Source organism: Camarhynchus parvulus, chromosome 1, assembly GCF_901933205.1.
Source record: "Camarhynchus parvulus chromosome 1, STF_HiC, whole genome shotgun sequence".
Classification (NCBI taxonomy): Eukaryota; Metazoa; Chordata; class Aves; order Passeriformes; family Thraupidae; genus Camarhynchus; species Camarhynchus parvulus.
Genome location: NC_044571.1, coordinates 98,952,718 through 98,974,574, shown reverse-complemented (window position 1 = coordinate 98,974,574; position 21,857 = coordinate 98,952,718). Strand labels below are relative to the sequence as shown.

Here is a 21,857-nt window from a genome sequence, read left to right as displayed (position 1 = left end):
AGAAGCACTGTCCTGCCTGGCCAAGGCTCCCTGTATCCCAGGGAGAGCCCTCAGGGGGCTGCAGGCTCAGTGCTATCCTCTGCTTTGCTAATGCCAGGTAGCAAAATGTACATCAGGCATCTGTACAGAAGAAAAGCTTTTCCAATGAGGTTTTGTTTGTGAATGCTTTAAAATCATGCTAACGTAACTCTAGCACAATAGTTCTCCCCTAAAACTCATTCCTTTGCAAATCAAACATTTCCTTCTGCTAGTGTTTTATACCCATATAATTTCCACTGGAAGCACCAGCGAGGGGATAAAACGTCAGGCAGGGATTTTCAATATGCATTTTATTTTGGTTGTGCATCTATCTTGTCTTATCCGAGGAGATTTTTTTTGCCTTCGTATACAAAATCTTTCAATGTCCATTTCGAAGTTAAAGAAAAATGAACTTTCATAACCTCTGCCACTTCTGATTACCTCTTAAAAGTGTCAGTTTACATGGAAAAGCCAGAAGAAATTGAGACAAACAGACATCTGTACATTTTAGCCATTCATGTAGAAAACATCTGTATCCATCCATGCAATGTTAAGACTATAAGAAACTTTGCAGTTACATCTGAGCCCGTTGCTGGGGCAGCAAGGTAGCATTTATCTCCCACGTGTATTCTATCAATTTCTTTTTTTCTTAAAGCAGCTTCCTAAAATGAAAAACAGAAAAGCAGTGGTTAAGTTCACCTCTTTCAAACATTGGATTCTAGGCAGATACAAGGCAGCCCTTACTGCTTTCCAGCTGTGGAAAATCTAGATGCTGATCCTTTTCAAGATGAAAAAATTAACCACTGACATGGAAAAACCGGAACTGCTGTTTCTTTCAATTAAAAAAAAAAATTATTGCTGAAGATCTGGGAACATGAGATTTGGCTACTGTATATATTTTTAATAGGATGCCAAGGAACTGTACTATGATATCCTTCAACGTGACCCAGCAAGTTGTGGTTTGCTGCTTCCTACAGCAGGAATACAGTTCATGCTAACAATTCAGTCTTTGAGGACCTTCCTTGTGCTTAGCTATCATCAAAGAACACAGCTCAGATTGGTTAATTGTTTGGAATTGTAAAGTTTCTGCTACAGCTGGTGCCCACCATAACAGCTAGGACTGTACCAATGACCTGTCTGGTGCTGGTCAGTTGCCAAATCTTGAGAACTCAAGACAAATTAGCATTTTTGTTTTGGCTTTTTAAAATTTCTGGTTTTAAAAAAAGCAGTGGGCAATGGGAATTACAACAGAAGAATTAATAAGATTCTATATGTGCTTTCAAGGATGTCAGAGCTCTGATACCCATTAACTCTGGGATTCCTCTTCACTGCTTTTTTTTCCCCCTGGGACTTCTGGGATTATTAAATACTGTAAAAGGGTTGAACCTCTTCAAAAATAATGTTGAAAGCTTAGCCTCTAGTGTCCTAGCAGTTCTAGACCTTAAAAAATAATACAGTAATGTAAAGGCCACAGGACAAAATATCAAAGGAGTTAGTAAATCCAGATAAGACATTTCACTCACATTTGATGCTGCCTAACAAACTCTGCAAACTGGCGGTCTTTAGCGTAAAGCTCTATAATTCGAATTCTGTCCTGAATTTCCTAGAACACAATAAACAGAATTGTAAGTACATAATAGAAATCAGAATGCCACTGAAATAACTTATTTCTGGGTTTTGGGAAATAAAGGTCCTATGTGTTGCTATTTCAAAGAGTGGAGCTTGAAATTGGGCACTCCAATGCTAAAATTCTTCTTTATTTTATTTATTTAATTATAATTTTTCTAATTGGAAAAAAAATAAGTGAAGCACTTCATTTGACTTCAGTAATACCTCACTTTGAAATCAAAACCAGGGTTTGGACAGAGTGTAGCATTTCAACAGGCTTTCAATGGCAACAAAACCATTTATCTCTCAGAGATACTTTGCCTACCAGTCAGCCTATCAGCTCTGTACTGGATTCACATCTCTCACAGTTGCTTAGGGATCTGTGGTTAGTTCTGGGATGTAAATCCCTTCTCTTTAGCCTTCTAGAGTAAACCTTCGATACTGTGTATACAGGAAGAAATAAGATGTGATCTAACTTGCAGGTTATAGAAAGACTTAAACTTTAAAAATAATCAGAAAACACCCAAAACAAAAGCATCCAGTGAAAAGGCCTGGATGTACCAATTTTTCACTGTGCAACTACTCTTACATAAGAGAGTTTGCTTTGAAAGGTAAATGTTGTGTCAAGTAATACACTGAACCTCCCCAACTCCCATGACATTACCTAAGGGATCAGCTCCTGTATTATGTGAAATTCATTACAGGTCAGAACAAAACTGTAACTTTCTCTAAAAGCAAGCAGAGAAAGCAAGCTTTTCTGTCTTCTTTTAAATAGTTGCAGCAGCTGCAAACTTTTTATCTGGAGCATAGACACTGGGGAAAGATCGGGCCCACCTCTGAGGTTAGAAGTGTGGAATAAGCTTACTGTTTCCATGATCTTTCCCATGCCACTATGAAAACAAGGTCATTTACCTCCTTAGTAAGCTCACTGTTTTCATAAATGTGCCTGATCTCTTCACTGCTGTAGTCTGTGGATGTCTCTGCACTGGTGGAACTGTAGGACGTGAGCTGCGGATACCTCCGGTAATAATGGCTGTAGCCAGTCGTGTCACTTTCATACATGGGGTTGTATTTAACTGCATTCTCAATGGACGAGAGGCTGTCACCCTGCCTGGGGGAGCAATAAACACACTGTGAGCTTCTCTGCAGCCTGGCAGGGCAGCAGATAGACTAAGGAAGCCTGGCATTTGGAGGTGCCTGTACGTCCTGTCGCTTGTAAACTGTGTGATAGAAGACTTAGGACAGAATTATCCTTATTGTAGCCGGTGTGTTTTAAAATATTAGATGGTGTCACCTACCCCTGGGAGTCCCCAGTATCACTCTTTGTGTACTGATCTCGAAGGGTCCTGGCCAAGAAGAAGATGACAGCAGATGCCACAAGAAGGAATCCTGCCACAGAAGCAATTGCAATACCCACAACCAGTGGCTCAGACACGTATTCCTCACAGTGCTCCCCTCTGTACCACCAGTTCTCTCCCACACGGCACCTGCCACAAAGAAACACAGGGAAATTACACACCAGCAAAAGCTTTGGTTAATGTATTTAAGTTCCTGTTATGATGTGGGCAATGGGAATTACACCAGAAGAATTATTAAGATTCTGTCTGTGCTTTTAAATCACCCAAAAAAATATCTTTGCATTGTCCAATCACTAATTTTCTTTATCATTGTTATTATTATGGACATACTTTTTGGTAGATAACCATCTAACAACTTCAGTTGAAAAAGACCTTTAATGATCATCTAGTCCCCTGCAATGAGCAGGGATATTATCAACTAGATCAGGATGCTTAGAGCCCCATCCAATTCAGGGGCATCCACTGTCTCTCTGGATAACCAGTTCCAGCGTTTCACCACTGCCACTGTAAAAAATTTCTTCCTTATATCTAGTCTGAATCTACCTTCTTTTAGTTTAAAACCATTAAGCCTTGCCCTATCAGAACAGACCCTGCCAAAGGGTTTGTCCTCACCTTTCTTTCAAGCCCCCTTTAAGTATGGAAAGGCCACAGAAAGGGTCTCCCAGGAGCCTTCTCTTCTCCAGGATGAACTACCTCAATAATGGAATTGAATGAAGGTAGGAAAAATAGCAAAAGGGTAATGCATTTGTGGTGGAAAACACCTGTGCTTTATGAAATTTACAGTACCCTGTGAGGTTTTAAAACTGGAAGGTGTTTATTCAGACTGAGGAAAAACTGCCCTGATTGAGGCTTGCATATGCTATATCATCACTGCAAATGTAGAACTGGAACAGGCTTGGTTTCAGATACTTACCTGCTTCTGATTAACACTATCACACAAATTTTCAAATGTATAATGCATCTGTGATAATATCCAATTTTAAAGTTTTAAAACCATTTTTATTTCTTCTGTTAATGGTCTAAGATTGACTTTAGAGAAGTTCTAGGTGAACTTGAAAAACAAAATCTCATGAAGAAACATAATAACAACTAGTAGTAATACTATTGTTTGTGGTAGTTTTCTTAATCCTATCAAATATGTTGATAGGCACATTTTATTTTTAAAAAATAGACTATTACATTGTTTGGAAAGTAAAAAGTAAAGTGCTGTGTCAGGGGCATCACCAACTTGTCTACATCTTGCAAAAAGTCTTTTTGATTACCTACAAAATACAGCAATCCTGTTCAGATGCATCTGTATCTTTTTTTAAGCAAATATCTGGGGCCTGTTCCTTCATCCTTTTATGAACCCACGTGATTTTTCCCAAATGTACAACGATTTATTTTTATGCTTTTTTCCGGACCAAAAGCAGTATATTTAATGTATTTATGCACTATCAATGTGATGTTCAGATACAAATTTCTGTTATGAAATTAACTGTCATGTTAATTTCAGGTGACATGACGCTATCAAACACTTTGCTACTTGAGAAAACCTCTGGAGGTGAATTCTGTCCCCAAAGGCCAGTAAAAGTGATTTGAGCAACTGAGTGTGTTCTGTTACAACCTCTATCCCTTGTTAGTTTTATTTTTTGATGCTTCTGTTCTATTAATTTCTTACTGTCTCATTTACGATATATACATAGGAAAACTAATGCTAATACTGCGACTTGCACTGAGCAGCACAACATGAATGATAATCACAATCTACTCACTTTTTACACAATATTGCACAGAATTTTGGACAAATCTTATGGAATGCTACAACAGAGGGGACAATGGGAGTTTTCATCCAGGAAGCACAGCTTCCGGCAGCAGGGTGACCTACCTGCAGATGGCCCCTTGCCCAGGGCTAATGTCACACTTGCCATCGTTCAGGCAGAAGTTTGGCTGCAGGTCACAAATGCTGTTGCAGGGCAGCCCATCGATGCTGAGGTAGCCAGGGTTGCAGACACACTCGGCTTCCCCACTCCAGCGATTTACCAAGCATTCAGAGAACTCGTTGCAGGCCTGGAACTTGCAGGGATCTGCTTGCTCACCTGACAATACACAGAGGAAAAACTATTAATGGAAGGGGAGAGCCTTAACTGAGACAAGGTGCTGGCTGCCATCTTCTCTAATGGTGTCCTGATAATCCACAAAAATCCAGTGTGCATCCTTCCTGAGTAATAAAAGGTTCTGCTAAGTTGAACAAGCACTAGCAAGTATTCCTCTGTCTGCACATGCCAGTGGCATGGCTAAGACCACCCAAAAAACAGTCAGAAAAGCAAGTATAAAGTAATCTGTTTTGTACTGGAACAGACAGTACCTCCTATTTTCTCTGTCTGCTGGAAATTTCTCTTTCAAATTAGTAAACCACAGGTGATCTCCAGTATTTCTTGCTTTAGAAAACCTAGGCAGCATATGGGGAAGGGCAGTGGGATTTCAGGCACTCACCATCTGCTGTAAGGGGATTTGCCTTTTTGTCTGCAAGGAGCACGAGCTTGTAGCATTCAAGATATCTCACTTGTATCAGGCTGAAGAGGCAGGCATACAGCTAAACAATCAATATCAGAACATTTGCCATGCTAATTAGACCATGCTTATAAGAGACCTATCTGGGAAGAACAGCTGCCATATGCCAACAGGTCAGCACTCTTACTTTTCTCTAACCTCAAAACAGGAGATATTTCTGGGTTGCTTATGTCGTAAACTGTTGGCTAACTGGGACAGGGGAAAAAACCAAAATTACCTTCTCCCTACATCTGAGAAGTGAAGAAAGAGGGCCTGTGACTTTTTAGTGCAACCAAGACCTTACCCCAAGCACAAGGCAGCAACTGTTACCTGTGTAGATGCCCACCTGGCAGGTAAATTGGCTACCACCTGTGGGAATAACCATGTGGAGTAAGTTCAAACCACACATGAAAGTAAGCACAAGAGAGATGAGCACCACTCCCTAAGCCATCTTCTCCTCCACTCCCCAGGTCAAATACAGGGGCATTATGCAGAGTATTCCATAAGTTATTTCTTCTCCATAAATCTATATGGACCCCATACAGCTTTCTCTGTCTGGGTCCCACTTTGACTTTCATTTCTTTAGTCCCAGAGCAGATTTTCATTTGTTTGTTTTTACTCTATGAAAGACTGTCTTTCTAAAGCCCAGCCTGTGAAGAGCGGTGGGCAGCCTCTGAGCTGTTGGGATCCTTAGCACTTAAACGAGAAATGTTTCTGGATCCCTTGCTTTAAGCTGCATTTTCCTGCTGTCCTTACCAGATTCAACATCCAGGGAGTATTTATCGATGGCCAGGTTCATGGTGTGATATGCAGTGTTGCAGAAATCTTCCAGGATCATGTACACAGCGTTGGTGACATTCCGAGGCACAGGTTTGGCAAATTTCATTCGACTGTTCACCACAATGCTGCCATTTCTGAAGTTCAGGATTTCCAGATTCTGGAATCCTGTCAGATTTGACTGAAGGTAGGGCACCAGCTGTAACACAGGGGATATGACAGAAAAGCTGAACCTTTGAGTCTCTCTCTGCTCAAGCCAGTTGCACTGTTATTGCAGCGGACAATTAAGAGTCTGAATGATTTTATCCAAATCCTACATCAAAAGCATTAATCTTTACCCAGCTGAGGTCTGTGCTGGCAGCCTGCCAGGAGCCTGAGTACTTCAGGCAGTTCTTAAGAGTATGCAAGGAGTTTCTAAAAATCTACAATTCAGAAACAGAGTTTTCAGGTCACATGTTGTGTTCTCCCTTGATCTAAGTACCTGGAATACTTGCCATTTCACAGGGTTTTTCCTTCAAGTGTGTCCCCCTTCCCTCACTCTGCTTTGCTTCCTTCGTCTCTCACAAGAGAATGTTTGTTTCGCTCAGAAGAGGGCAATTCCCCAGTTAAAATTTGGCAGTTATTGCTGTGTAACTCCTGTGAGGCTTTCCAAGTCATCAGTCTGGTTAGGAACAGCTTAATTCTCTGAGCTACCTCTTACTTAGGACAGGTTGAATGTGTGGCAGAAAAGTTACTTGCTCACAGCCCCAGTTTTTCCTGCTTCTTCCTCTCTATACACTAAGTACAGAGCACTCTGGAAGCAAGTAGGGGGAGTGAAGTAGTGACTTCAGCTACACTGCTGTATTCATTGACACCAGCAGAGAGGGACTTGTTATCTGAATAAAAGATGAACAGCATCCCACCACCCATTTCCAGACAGAACTTTCCCCACAGAGGGACACAACTCTTATATGTAAACACCAGTTTTGTGTTGCTCTCTGTGAGGGATGACAAAATATAATTTACCAACAGTTTTTGTCTATCTGGTAATGGACATTTAGCACAGAAATGACTCTTACCAGCTCCAAGAATCGCTGCTCCAAGGCTTTGTATTCAGGGGAGTTTTTATTAAACAGGTCCTCTGAAAACATCATGTTGGTGACCCGAAGGCTGAAGAACACAACTAGAGCTCGGGATGGGACAGTGCTGCTGTAGTGAGTTTCGTGTGTGGCCCAAGCCACACTGGCCATCTCTGTGGACTGGACACGAGTGGTTAGCTCGATGTGACTTTCAGTCATTCTCCTTCCCTCCTCAGTCTGCTCAGGAGAAAACTGGGCAGTGCTAACATGACCCAGGTCTACTGAAACATCCAGGACTCTTGTTGTTTCATCTCCCAGCTTTGTTGAGGTAGCCGCAGACAATGATGGCGTGGATCCCACAGGAGGGAGGTGGGATGGAAGCTCAATGGTGCTTGTTCTTACACTCACTGTTTGATAATCCATAACAGTGCTGAAGCTCATGGAAATATGTGTGCCATGGTCTGTACCATCCTGTCCAGCAAAGCCCTCTAGGACAGTGGTGTGATCTACTGCAGAAGGAACTGCAGCTGAACTTTGAGTAACCATTGCTGGCATTGCTGGTTGCACTGTCTGATCCAAGGAGGTTTCTAGTGCCCTGTCAGGAGGCCAAACATCACCTGGTTCCTTCACTGCTGATCCATGAGTGTCTTGGTCTGCCAGTGATGAATCCAGGGCTTGCTGCTCTTCTGTGGAAGCAACAGGCTTTACCACAGAAGGATCTGCAGTCAGAATAGTTTCTGAAGAGCTTGTGTCCAAGTGTCCTATTGTAGCAGCTTCCATTACATCTGGCTGCTTCACTGTGAATAGTTCTTCTACCACTGCCCGGTCTTCACTTTGGTGTTCAACTCCTTCAGGGATTATGTTCTGGCCTACCCTAGACTCCTCAGGCTGCTCCATATTGACAGTCCCTGTAGATGCATGGAGACTATCTTCCACAGACAGATCTGTTTGTGGTGGTGAGACAGGGACCTCTCCAGTTGGCATGACAAGAGAGGAATCATACATGCCCAGAGTTTCTATCTGTGTAGATGGTTCCACAGACGATGGCTCTTCTGTCTGTAACAGAGGTACTTGTGGAGTTGTAGTCTCTGGAAAGACAAATATTTCAGACTCATCAAGGAAATCTTTTATATCAACTATCCCTTCATTCTCATCTTTGGAAAGATCATAATCTAATTTATTACCAGAGTTAAGAATATAGTCTAAAATCATGCCTTCAGGAATATCCTCAGTTTTGATTAATAAAGACTCATTGTCATCTTCAAGCCAGCTATCAGGACCAGGGTAGAAAACTGGTTCCAGAGTTGCTTCTTCCCAAGGCCAGATACTTGATTCCATTTCTTTTCCTGAACCATCAAAAGCTGAACCAGACCCATCATCATATATAACTCTATCTCCAAGAAATAGATCAGTTTCATCTTCCACAGGGGGCACATCTAAGGGAAAAGGAATTTCTTCCACAGAGTTTGCACTGTCACTGCCCTCAGGACTACCTTGGATTACTTCTTCCTTCTTTTTAATATCAGTCTCTACAAGTGAAGAAGAGGCCACTGTTGGTGCAGAAAGCAGAGGAACTGCATAGTCATCAGTAGATGGAGATTCTTCAGGCACAAGGTGAGAAGGACTTAAAGGCAAAAGTTCTTCAGATAGTCCAGTGTCTTCAAACATTAAAAATAAAAACAAATTGACAATTAGATGTTGTTTGTGATAAAAAGTGTCAAATTTCATTAATTTCATTATCTGTAGATCTGTGTTCCACATTTTCCATAATATATCCCGGCCTTTGTATGCCAAAGTCATAAGGACCCCTGTTAACCTCTTCCACTTTCCATTCAGATATTCTATGGGGCAAATCAAGACATACAGAATTACTTCTATGCTATTTAACAAGTGCTATGTATGTATCATTTCCAGGAGAGAGAAACAGGTATTATTAGCTATTACAAGCATTTTACCTTAGTATATAACTCTTGGATACATGCACAGACAAAAGGTAAAAACTGGCAGAGAAAGATAGTCAATTTTCAGACCTTTCTGAAAACTCATTTCAGTGAACTATAATTTGGTGAGTATCAGGAAATACTTTTATCCAAATTTAAGCTTCAGTCAATAGCATTAACTTACCATCTAAAGAACTGGGGGCTGAAAGCCATTCCAGAGAGTCCACAGAATCATGCTCTAACACTGATACAGTGACTAAATGACTAGTCTCTAAATGCTGCCCGTCAGGCAAAGAAGTGACATCAACCTCTGAGGAAAGTGGAGCTTCAGGTGCCAAACCAGCCTCATGGTCGATGTTCTCTGGTCTTGGCTGGATTTCATTGTCACTGGCCTGCTCACTGTCTGAGCTGGAATCTGGTTTGGTGTAATCAAAGGGCAAGGCGTTGCTGACAGTTGACTCATCTGCAGAAGGACGTTCAGCTAAAAAGGTGCTGTCCTGGAACATAAAGCCACTGTTAATATTTCCACTATTACAGGGGAAACACTGACTGCATTGGGCTGGACACACAGAAGGAGTTAACAGCAGGCAGGGGCCAAGCCTTGGACTACTGCCTCTGAGGGAGCAGTGCACAGCAGCAGGACGAGTGGCAAATACAGACCCTTGCTAATCTTGTGCAATAGACAGGTAAGATGCACATCCTTCTGACAAATGCCATGTCCAGTCATGTCCACCAAAGAGGGAAAGGAACCATTCTGATTGCTTGGAGTGCAGAACCCCTTAGGGTATTAAGAGATTTACCGTCTATATCCAACCCCATCTCCTTTCCTATGCTGAAAAAATCAATCTGTCCATCTCCAACTAAATCAAAGATAATGTTTTCTGCCTTCCTAAAGCATGGTGAAGTTCTAACAGCTGTTATTCATCAGCCACACAACCAATACAGTAACTCTAATAGTTCAGTTACTATGATACATGAAAGTGTAGAAAGTGAACTTCAATGGATGCATGCCCAGTTATCATTTATTGATATCTTTTAGTTTGTGGGTATGAGAACCCAGGGGAATAGCAGAGACCAGAACGTAATGAAGAGCATTTAGAACCTGGAATAATTTAGTCTCAAAGCCAAGATACCTGTGCAGAAAAAAAAATCTATCAGCAGTAATGATGAACAACAAAATGCATGCAGAATGAATTTGTGAATTATTTGAAATGTGAAAAAATAATTTGTCATTACATCTCCAATTTCCACACTGCTTACTTACTATTCCATATCCCAATCATTAGCTGGTTTACAGTTAAAGTAGTTAGCATATTTCTTCTTTGAATATTAATCTCCTACTGTGGTGTCTGATGAGGTAATTATATTAGAAAAAGGTAATAAAGATAATAAGTTATTTGGTCAAGGCTATGAAAGCAAACTGATAGCCTAAAACTCAGGATTAGTGTTATACATGGATACCTGCCCACATGTAAATGCCATGCAGCAGTGGGATATGGACCAAAAAACCCTGTAGGGTATGAAACACTGCCAAGCAATGTCAAGAAGCAGCAATTTGCTAAGGGCTAACAAACTGCCAATAGTGACAAGTAAAGTTAAGTAAAGTTACAGTGGACACAGGTTTCTGTAAATTCAGTTCAAAACCACTGTAATAATTTCTGTAGCTCACCATTCCTGTCAAATCTCTTCCTGTTGCTTGACCAGCAGGAATAACAGGAAGAAGCCAAATATTTTTCAATTTGAAATTTTACTCAAGGTTGAAATGTGGATGAATTAAATTTTCAGCTTAATTCAAACTGCATTTGAATGCTTTGGAAACAGGCCAGTGAAGGTACTTTTTTTCTTAAATGAGTTGTTTGCATGTAATGATCATATTTAAAAATGCCAGGTGTTATACCAGCACAATCTCATCAAATTTTTTAATTTATATGGTGATAATCAGTTGAAAAGTATATATACCATAGAGACATGTGCTCTAGCAATTTTATTTTTGGCAAGACTAGCCACTATAAATAAAGCTGAAAAAGAGTTACTGTACAAAATTAGAAATAAATTACACATATAAATTCCATAAAGAATGAATTAGGACTACCAGCAATTTCTCCTCAATACATTTATTTAATGTAAGCATTTAGTTGCCAGGGATTGCACCTCATCATTTATTTGAATGTGGATAAATGCTCCTATGGTAACTAACATTATTCAAAGATTCTTGTTGTAGGGCAACATAGTATACTAACAAGTTTAATATCATATTGGCTACTTCTGGTTTTCACCAGTGTAAAAGGCTTACAAATATGATAGATGGCTGTAGACACAGAACCCTTCTCCCTGATTTTTCATTTTCTGCTGCCAGAAAGGCATTGTAATCCTCGAGCCAGAGCATTCTACCTCTTACAACTCAACATAAACAAGAAAATACAGATTTCAAAAATCAGACCTGATTTTTGCTTTACTTTTAAAGAGAGCTGCAAAACTCAAAAGAATTAGTTGTACCACCTAGTAGCACTTGGATGGTGAAATAATAACAGTCCCATGTAATATGATATTTGTATGCTAATACAAATCCAGCTTATTCTCAAATCACCTGGGGAAAACTATGGCAAAATTCTTTTCCATAGGTAACAGTTCTACTTGAAAGCATCTACTTGAACCATAGAGGTTTGACATCTGCGGAAATAATTGATCAATTGTGTACTGTTTAAGCATATTTAGGATTTTCCTATATTTATCTGAATCTACTTTGCAAATTACCTGTGTATTGCAGATTGTACACAGCTGGTTTGGGGATATACTTGATACCTTTTACATAATCAGAGTTTTTGACTGAAGGTATAGAAGCCTTTATTCACAGCCATGATTAGAGAAATATTACTTCCACAATTTTTTGTCATAATAATATTCCCAAAACCCAGTTTAAAATTTATTATTGCAAAGCTACCACTACTCTAAAATATCTTCCAGCCTGCACACATGTCAGAATGGCAGAATTCTTTGTCTTACTAAAATAAACATCTACAACATTTTAGACTGCTTAGATGTCTCCAGTAAGATGTCTCCAGTAAAGAGAAAGCCCTTTTCTGAAAGCCCTTTTCTTAAATTCATGTTTATCTACACCATGTTTAATCCATTATGGCAAATCCACACAAATTTTCATTTTAGACATCAATGAGTAGTTTTTAAGACTCCGCAAAAGCTGTCATGAAATTAAGGACATTATACCTACGTCCATTCTAACAATATTTGCATTCTGTGAAAACAAATTTTGCTTGCATAAAAATTTCAGAAGCTGGCTAAAATTAAATGTGTCTGTACATAACGTACACATAACATTATCTCATAACGGACTGAGTAAGAACCTACCATCCAGCACAAGTGGATCTGGATTTTAGGGCATGATCTGAGCTCATTTCTTGTTGAAAGCACATCTGGGTTACAGAACAGAGTGGAGAGCAGAAACCAACTGCCCAGACAATGATTCAGCACTCAGAAGATCTCTCTGTTGGCAGAACTGACTGACTTGATCTCAGCATTGCTGGCACCTAACTCAGTATCTTTGCTAAAGTCCCTTTGTATAGACATGGTCAGGGACACCATGTCTCCTGTCCAATAGGGAGCTCAAGTCTGTGCCTTGGATTATTCCAGAGAGAGTCAAAGGACACAATTACAATTTCAAGAGAAAAAAAAAAAAAACAAAAACAGTGTCAGTTATTTTCCTCTGCTGGTATTAGGAAGATGGACATAATTTTAAAACCAAATTGAGAATTTTCTTTGAAATAAATACAGTAACAAAAGGAGCTTATGAAACTTAGTGTTTTATCTCTTCTAGCAGACAGCTGTAGGATTTACATCTATTCTTTCCAAAGAAAGGTAGTATCATGGAAGGAAGAATCACCTCTTTAGAGATGCTTACAATCAAAATAAGATGATCGCAGAAAACTGTTGGGCAGCAGACACCAGCATTGTCACATAAGAGGTTTCACCAGTTTTTACTCCAATATAAGGTGTGCCTTCATTAGTACTTACTCTGCATGAACAACAGGACAGAGAAGCTCTGACTGTTGGCTACAATTTTACCTTGCTGAACTAAGTTGCTCAGATGTGTCCAAAGGCCACTGCTCGGAACCATACTCACATCAAACTCCGGGCGCTCCAGCACAACTGGGTGCTCAGTAATCCAGGATGGGTCTTCTGATGTGGGGTGCAGTATTTCCTTCACTGTGGAAATAGAAACATTTGGGATCTAAAGGCTGCAGTAACAGTGTGAGGAAGTTGTGTTGGAAGATCGACTGAAAAACCCTCTCTGGTTTCAGATTTGTAAGTAAAATTTCTCAAAAATTTTGCCAGAGAGATTTTGTTTCTGGAAATGCCTCCAAATCACTGACAGAAAGTGAAGGGGAAAGATAAGAACAAAGGGGTGTCAGCACTCTTTCATCACCTCTAGCAGGATCGCTGAATATTCAGCAATAATCTGGGTATTCCCTTTGTGTTGCCTAAGGCCAACACAGAGCTACTAAATTGGAGGTCACCCTGATGCAATGTGCACCACGTGAACCACGTTTTCCCCTTTTATTCCTATTAATTTTTGAAAGTATTACTGAAACTGTGCACCACAAACCTCCGTTTCAAAATAAAAATTAAAATAAGATGGGGGACTAGGCTAATGGATCAAGAATAGGATGCTACTGCTAATGACTTGACCTGGTTAAGATCAGAGCAAAAGAGGCTATAACATGGTTGATTTTGTTCTGTTTAATTTTTCAGAGGACAGCTGAATAATTCACTCATCTGAGATTTATTTTATAAGAAGTCAGATGTGTGGCAGACCAATGCATCACAATTAATACCCACCATTAGTAAGCTGAAGAGAGTTTGGGTCTAAAGAGATGGAAGCATTTTCAAGCAGAGCATTTTTCTGGAGGATCTCAGCAATATAATCTCGGAAATCACTGATGGTGTACACAACTGTTGGATTATCCTCTATGCCCATGAAGGAGTTGTCCTCCACCTTGTTTGAATGGAGGTTAATCAGGTCCCAGGTGGCATTGCTGATGGCTTTTCCATCAAATGTGACAGCATAGTGAACTTCCACCCCACTTCAGTCGCATAAAGAGAAAGAATACAGATGAGAAATCCCAGGTTTTCCTAAGCAAGCAATCACTATATTTTTTCACAAGGGCCCATGTCAATACTCTTTTAAATATGAAAATACACATCTTTAAAGATTGAATAAAAGCTACTTGATTTTCACAAAGTTCTCAAGGGAAATGCTACCCAAAACTGACATCTGGTCTGGTGCCAGCCCCACATTTCTACTAGTGAATGGTAGACAGACCACAAGCAGATCAAAACACTGACTTTCTGCAAGTATTATTAGTGGGTCCATCAGCATGCAGTGGTGAGAGTAGTGATTTTAAGATCATACCAATAATAGGAAAGGCTCTGAGGTATGAATATATACACAAAAACATATTGCAACCTATAGTAGCAAGTGAGACCCCTAATCTCTGTCACTGTACAATGTTAACCTGCTTGAAAGAATGTTTTTAATGGCAATAAAATAGTATTTAATTCATCAAATTGCGAAAATTTAGCTAGACTCATTTGATCATGTATTGTATAACTTTTGTATCTGAGTACATTTTAGGGTTTTTTTTCATATTAACTCTCCTCCATTTTCTTAATTTTCTTCTCCTTAATACATCTGGATGTTCTTTTCCACACGACAGATTAGGCTGCAATCAGATTTACCATACACTGGGCATAAGCACAAGGGAATTTTACAAGATACAACACATTTTGGCTGCAGACAGAACACAGCAAGAAAAATTAAGTAACCTCTGAAGCACTAGAAACATGTGCTCTGAATACAGATTTTCCTGATTCCACAGAGCTGGACTGGATTTCTAAAACAATGGCTCTGTTCAGAAAAGTCTTTAAAACCCCAGTTCCAGATACAACAGAGAAAATTCACGAACACACTGACTAAACCCAGGAGCCTGAGGGTTTTAGAGCTTTTAAGCCCAGAGCTGCTGGCTCTGTCATTGACATGAGCCCACCATAGGCTCACCATGGGCACTAACTGCCAGCAGAGGAGATTAGAAAGGACAGCAGTAGTGAAAAGGCACAGGAAAGATGGAAGAGAATGTGCTCCTCAAACATGACATTTAGGTTTAATACAACTGTGCTGCCATTCATAATGCCTAACAAATAACTACAACACCATCCTCTTTCTGGAAAGGGCTGAATAGCTGGTGCCTGGAACATAGCCCTTGTGAACAGTTGCATATAGTTTGTAAAGAGATTTGTGTTTCTAACCTTTTTTGAAAAGTTAGAATGCTCTTTCTCTTTAAACTTGTTCATGGAAACTGGCTATGCTGAGACACACAGAGAACAAATTAATATATTTAGTAAATTAAGGCTGCAGTTCTTTTTCTGTCTTGTGACATTCTTAACATACTAAAGAAGGAAAATTCTGGATTCTTCACTTGCATATGTCTGATGGAAAACAAGTCCAGACTAATCCCATGTTCTGCTAAAGAACATTTATTGAAGTTCTACTAAGATCTGCAGCACCTCTGGCCTTGAAGCTAAGCCAACAGCCTTTGCTGGAGAACTGTGGGATTCTTATCTACTTGAATTTCAGTAATAATCATAATCCCATATCTATTCAAGACTTTGCTGCAAAGTATGAAGACTTTGAGTCATTGTTCAGCAATCTTGTTTTCTTCACAAAAGAAATTCTTATACACAAGTTACCTGAGTAGCTTACTTGTGTTTAGGATGACTTTTCCTGAGGTTTTTTTAATTCTTATTATTATGACTTAAATAAGCAATTTAGGTTCATCCTTAATTGAAACAGATCAGTTACTTGCAGTTTCTGGTAGAACTTTCTCTCACAATATTTATGTTAAAAAACTATCTTGCTCTGAACACAAAAATACAAATCCCAAAAACTATGCCCTCCAGCCAAACATGTTTTGCCCATCTGTATTATGACAATATCTATAAAAAAGTTGTCTTTACCTGTCTTCCTCGGAAGGGCTGATTATAAAAACAAAACAGAACAGCAAAACTTGTTAAATTAATGTCATAACTTCCTTTAAGTCTTAAAATTTTAATGTGTTTGCTTTTGTATTCTACAGAGCATAACCATTTGAAAACACATACAGTAAAATCCTTTTTAGTTGCATAGTTATTCATAGTTACTCAGCTACATAACAAATTGTTCTGCTTTTAGTGAACTGAGATATTTTCTATTGATCCCAAGGAATCAGCAGAGCTGAGCCATCTCAGATTATTGTAAATAACGCAGGTAAATTGCTGTCAGCATCAAGAAGATCAAGGCTCACTTCTTCTACCTAAAGGTTTAACTTACAACCAATGGGTTTTTGTCATGCACAGTAGAGAGCAGACTTTGCCAGAAATACCAGCCTTTTATTTGTCTTCTCAAATGAACCTAGTGCTTGTAAACCTACCGGACTGCAAATACCAAGATGGAAGATTCTGCTACCTTCCAGGCTGAAAACTGGATGTAGCCTAGAGACCTCTCTCACTATCATTGCTTTGTTACCTACATGTATGCTAATTAAAATACTCCAGACAATAAATTCTAGGAAATACAGCTTATAGTCTCAAAGAAAACACAAATTAACTTATGAAAGCACTCATTAGATTCTAAAAGTTATATTCAATCCATTCAAGAAAAATCACGATTTGTGAGCCCTGTACTCCAAAAGTCAGACATTTTACATTTGATGCATTAACTTAACAAATTTACTTTAAATGCCACTCTGAAGCACAAATGGATTTAAAAGTATATTTCTAGGAATACAGAGAGTTAAAACATTCCACATCATTTATCAAACTATCCCCCATCTCTTTTTTTTGATCCAAGAGAGAGAGACCTTTACATATCCTAAACACTAACCTTTAGAGCCATCCCAAATTAACATTAAGAATTTGAAAAAGAAATTTAAATACACCACTTTTTTCCAAAAGGATTTCTGTGTTCTTCCTTGTTTAATACTTGGATATATTAGAAATAGCAGATACAAATATATCTTTTAATTTTAGGACAGAATCTTGAACAATAATGCCTTGTCTTAAAAACACAGCAAACATTTCATGTCAAGAATGGCAGAAGGAAAAAATTAGTTCTGTATTTCTATGTCAGTTGCAAATATAGATGTACCAAATATGAGAGCAGGCAGTTAATACATCCCAGGAGCTCCCACACACACCTGACATCCTGCCAAGCATTGTGTCAGCACATTGCACCATCCTACATGATCAGGTTCAATCACCATATATGCATTAGGATCTTTTTACCTGTAATCCAGGACATGGATGCTTTTGTATCCAGGTAGTCCTTCAAATACGCTTTTAATCTATTTTGATGGAAAAACCAAAAAATTAATACAGGTTCCGTTCACTTCTGCTCATGTGGTGAAAAATTAGGAAGTGTTTCTAGCATTGTCCAAAAATGTATGTGAGTTGTTGTATTTAATAGGTAAAAAACAGTTAAATATTCTTTTCTTTATGGAAGAGTAGTTTTGGTGACATTGTTTCATTATTAGAAAAAGGGGAAATGAAAAGTATGAAGAACAATATCCAGCATTCCCCAAGAACTGCATAGAAACATTCCAAGGGGAGAAATGGAAAGAGGCTGCCAAGATAATCAACTGTGCTACAGGAAACAAAACCAAGACAGAGAATACTGAAAGTTCATGCTGGTTTAGAAAGTTTTTTAGCTTCCAAAGATCCTTGCCAGTTGAGGATTATTTTTTACTCTGTAAATTCTTGTTCCCCTCCCCCATATCCTTATTTTTAAACTGTCTCTGGTGAGACTTAAACAATCACAGTGCTGCTGACTTTTTTTCCGAGAGCCTCTTTATTCAAACTCAGAGAAAACCAGGCAAGGGATTAAAGGAGTGGGATATCCATGTGCCAGGTGGACTCTGTCCCATCCAACATTTTTACATACACACATACCATGGCATTGCTACTGGGACTCACAACTAGGAAAACTAAGATGTCTAGCCTATGCTAGCAACTTGTGAAAGTCATGGTGATGCTTTTTGGCTGCAATGAAGAGTACATTTCTTTCCCACTTGGCCCAGGATCTGGCACAGGGTTAGCCCCACTAAAAAGGATTCAGAGAACCAACCCAAACCAAATGGGGCTAGGAAGGAGGCAAAACTAGAGAAATATAAGCCTCACGATAAGCAGCCATAGGACAACTTAGATGCATCTCCAAAGAGAAAAGGCAGACACACACCCAGCTCCCAAAATATGATGGCAATAAAATTACCACCATTATAGACAAAATAAAAAAACAAATGTTGGAAACCATAGGTAGACAAAAATCAGCAGCCCTGACACAGATGCTTTTTGCTGCTATTGCTTTGCAGAGCCAGCAAAAGGAAAAATGAAGTTAGGGAAGGGAATCACCTGAGAAATGAATCGTTCAGACAGCAGTTGATACTCAGCAGCAGATGGGTCCTTCAGCTCCTCACTGTACTGTTCACCAACAATCAAAATGTTGAACTCAATCATCTGCTCAGTTACAGGTCTGACTATCTTCTCATCCTGCTTCTTTATCTCATTATTGATCTGGAAGGGAGGGAAGAAGGGAGAGAAGAGACACTTAATGTCAGGCGAATGCTGCAGTCCAGAGCACAGCGTGTGCATTGCAGGAGCCATCAGCACACTTGTTTGCCTGGCACTAACATGGAGTGCTCCTGAAGCCTCAGGGACAGAGGTGGCAACTAATGAGGAAGTCTACTAAGCAAGAGCACTTCCTGAGAATTCTCACATTGAATATAATTCTGTTTTCCATTTGGACACCTTTAGTGTAAATCCATCTCACTGACCTCAGGTACAAAGTGAAATACAGATGTGTGAGATGTCCATGAAGCAATTTAAAGTGCAACTGCAGCTACTCAAACATCTCACTTGAGCCCAGCCAGTGTAGGCTGATTTACCCAAAATTTACTCATTTATCACAAGGCTCCTACTCACTCTTCCAGCTGGAAGACAAGCTACCTTTGCCAAGTTCTACATTTGGAATAACACTGTGTTGTTCAGCCTCAGGAGGTGAAGGATCCCCCAGATATACAATGGGCACTGGGAATGGGAGTTCTGCTGAGCTAAAGCAGTGGGCTTCAACTGCTGTGTCTGCAAAAATGCCTCTTCATGTTTGTATTTATTTCAAAAAGCCCCAGAGCAGTGGCTGTGCAGTGCATCAGGGATGCATGGAGCTATCATGGCTGCCACAGGCAGCAGTGAATGCCAAGTTTTAATCCAATTTGAATGACTGAGCATGCTTTCTGCTTACTTCCCTAGTATTTTTAAAATAGCATACTATTCCTTGTGGTATACTGAAAGACACCAGAATATTTTTTTTTAATAGATATTTGTCTGGGAGTGAAGAGAAGGCTGGCTTGTTAACTTTAGCCAAATGTCTTTTGCTAGAGGTTTTGTCTTTGACTGTTTACATACATATTTTTTTGTTTTTTTCCTATTAAAAAGGAAAAATAGAGAGCCAGAAAAACTGATCTTTTAAATGAAGCTGCAGTCTTAAGTTATGCATCAGGCAGGAAATGGAAAAAAACTTTCTCCAGAAAATTTATCTGCCATCAGTGAGCAACTTCTACATTGCTTAGGAATCCTCTAAATTTTTTTAGTTAAATTCTCTTTCCAGCCCCTCACATTCCTTTTTCACTGAATAACTCTGTCCAAAGACCATAAGGACTGGTACATTACTTAAAGTTAGTTAGCATTTGAGAGACACACTTTTAGCAGGTATATATATAGTGCTATGATTTGACTGTTTGCAACACCATGTAGTTTAAATAATTTATCAGCCCCCCAAAACCTAGTACAGTCACCATACAAAGTGCAGAAGATGATCTTTGCTCACTCTTGGCCTTGTAATCAGCAATGCATTTTGGCTGCTAAGAACAATGAGGTGGGATGTAACTGTACAGAGTAAAAATGCTGTAGCAGCAGCAATCTAATTCTAGTTCCTTTCCCATTTACTGAGTGGTCCTATTCTCTGCTCCAGTAGAAATATACCAGGCAGTTCTGTTTCAAAAGAAGAATAATGCTGTTCTTGGAACCAAACAACAAATGTTCTTGGTACATAAGGCTGGACCCTGCACTTGAGTCAGAAGCTGTCTGTTCCATATTCTGTATTTATTCCAACATCAGAGCTCCACTCAGCACTGAAAGCTCTAGAAGAAAGCAGTTTGGTTCAGCTTTGTTTCAGGGTCACGCTAGGTTATTGAACAATATGGCCCAGTTAATCCCAGTACAATAAATCAGCATGTGAAACTTTGTGAGCTCTGTGATCCATTGAGAGCTTCATTTTGATAACAAAAAAAAAAAAAAAAGCCAGCTGATTGATAACACTGGTTTTCAACATTTTCTTCAGTCATGTTGGCCCATGAATACTGCAATTGGCTTATAGAGTGTGGAATTAAAATTTAATCTGGAGGACCTGATTCCTAGAAGCAAATACTGCCCTGGAATCTATGTGGTGGTCAGCTCACTTCTAAAGAGGTTTCAAATACAGGGTCTAGACTTCCCTGTGTTGTGAGCTTTGGTTAAATATCACAGAAAGAGTGACTTGTAAGATGTTAAATACAAGTTCACCTACATCAACAGAGGAAAAAGAGCAGAGTATCAGAGTATTCAAGGCTGTCCAGGCCACTTCTCTGCTGCCCAACACAATTGTACTCCATAGACCCTTGAAACTCTACTACAGCACCTAAGGAATATTGTGCTTCCACAGGAATAATAGTGTTCTACATTATCCTTGGAGCTTTCAGAGCCACTAGGCATGCCCTCTCTAGTCCTATGACACTAACAAAATCCTCTCCTGATAGTTCAATTGATATATTAATCTCCCACTGTGGGGGAAGAGGTATTTCAAAACCTCTCCAAATGGAAAAAATATCTGCCCGGGAAAATGTCTTAAAACTTTAGAAATTCACACCCTGATTTTATTGATGCTGTGATGATGCTTTGTCTTTTTTTTTAATATACCTCTTATGTATTATCAGTATCCTTGGCATGCATACTTTTAATTCCTTAAATCTGATACCTTAGCATAGTCCTGGTATTCTGTTGGGCCAGGAGACCAAACACCCTCAAGGCCTCACAGCTGGAGGCCAGAAAGCCTTACACTATCTTGCGAAACCAAGGCCCCCTCTAGAACACATCCTGTAGACCAGGAGAACACTTGGGGATAGGGGGATGTCACACTATTCATTCAAGCCTCTCACTGGAACTTCTTTGTTAGATATACTAATTTGCAAGGTCTGTAAGATTGTATATGTGATCTACCATGAGTGTGCATTTCAGTGTGTTCCACCTTGGCAAATTACTGCACCATAAGAATCCTTATTAAATACTGAGGTAAAAACTTTACTTTGTACTCCGCAGACAAGGGGTACTTTGTACCCCTTTACTGTGTCTGGCTCTTAATTTTAGGACCAAGAAAAAGGCATCACTATGAAATCCTAGTTTGTGTTAACATCACTAACAACATTACCATATTA

At 39.5% G+C, this 21,857-nt stretch overlaps 1 protein-coding gene across 1 annotated transcript in view; it reads right to left on the bottom strand.

The window, feature by feature from the left end:
- Window positions 1-341: 341 nt before the first annotated feature.
- The window catches only part of IMPG2 (interphotoreceptor matrix proteoglycan 2), a 53,516-nt gene continuing 32,000 nt past the window's right edge, over window positions 342-21,857 (bottom strand). The window contains exons 8-20 of the mRNA XM_030952462.1: window positions 18,745-18,906; window positions 17,623-17,681; window positions 16,318-16,335; window positions 14,143-14,387; window positions 13,427-13,509; window positions 9,476-9,788; window positions 7,352-9,018; window positions 6,273-6,492; window positions 4,852-5,062; window positions 2,925-3,113; window positions 2,539-2,737; window positions 1,542-1,621; window positions 342-680 (exon numbers count right to left, since the gene is read on the bottom strand). Coding sequence (XP_030808322.1) covers window positions 668-680; window positions 1,542-1,621; window positions 2,539-2,737; window positions 2,925-3,113; window positions 4,852-5,062; window positions 6,273-6,492; window positions 7,352-9,018; window positions 9,476-9,788; window positions 13,427-13,509; window positions 14,143-14,387; window positions 16,318-16,335; window positions 17,623-17,681; window positions 18,745-18,906 — 3,459 coding nt within the window. The 3' untranslated portion in view covers window positions 342-667. The remainder of the gene's footprint in view (window positions 681-1,541; window positions 1,622-2,538; window positions 2,738-2,924; window positions 3,114-4,851; window positions 5,063-6,272; window positions 6,493-7,351; window positions 9,019-9,475; window positions 9,789-13,426; window positions 13,510-14,142; window positions 14,388-16,317; window positions 16,336-17,622; window positions 17,682-18,744; window positions 18,907-21,857) is intronic.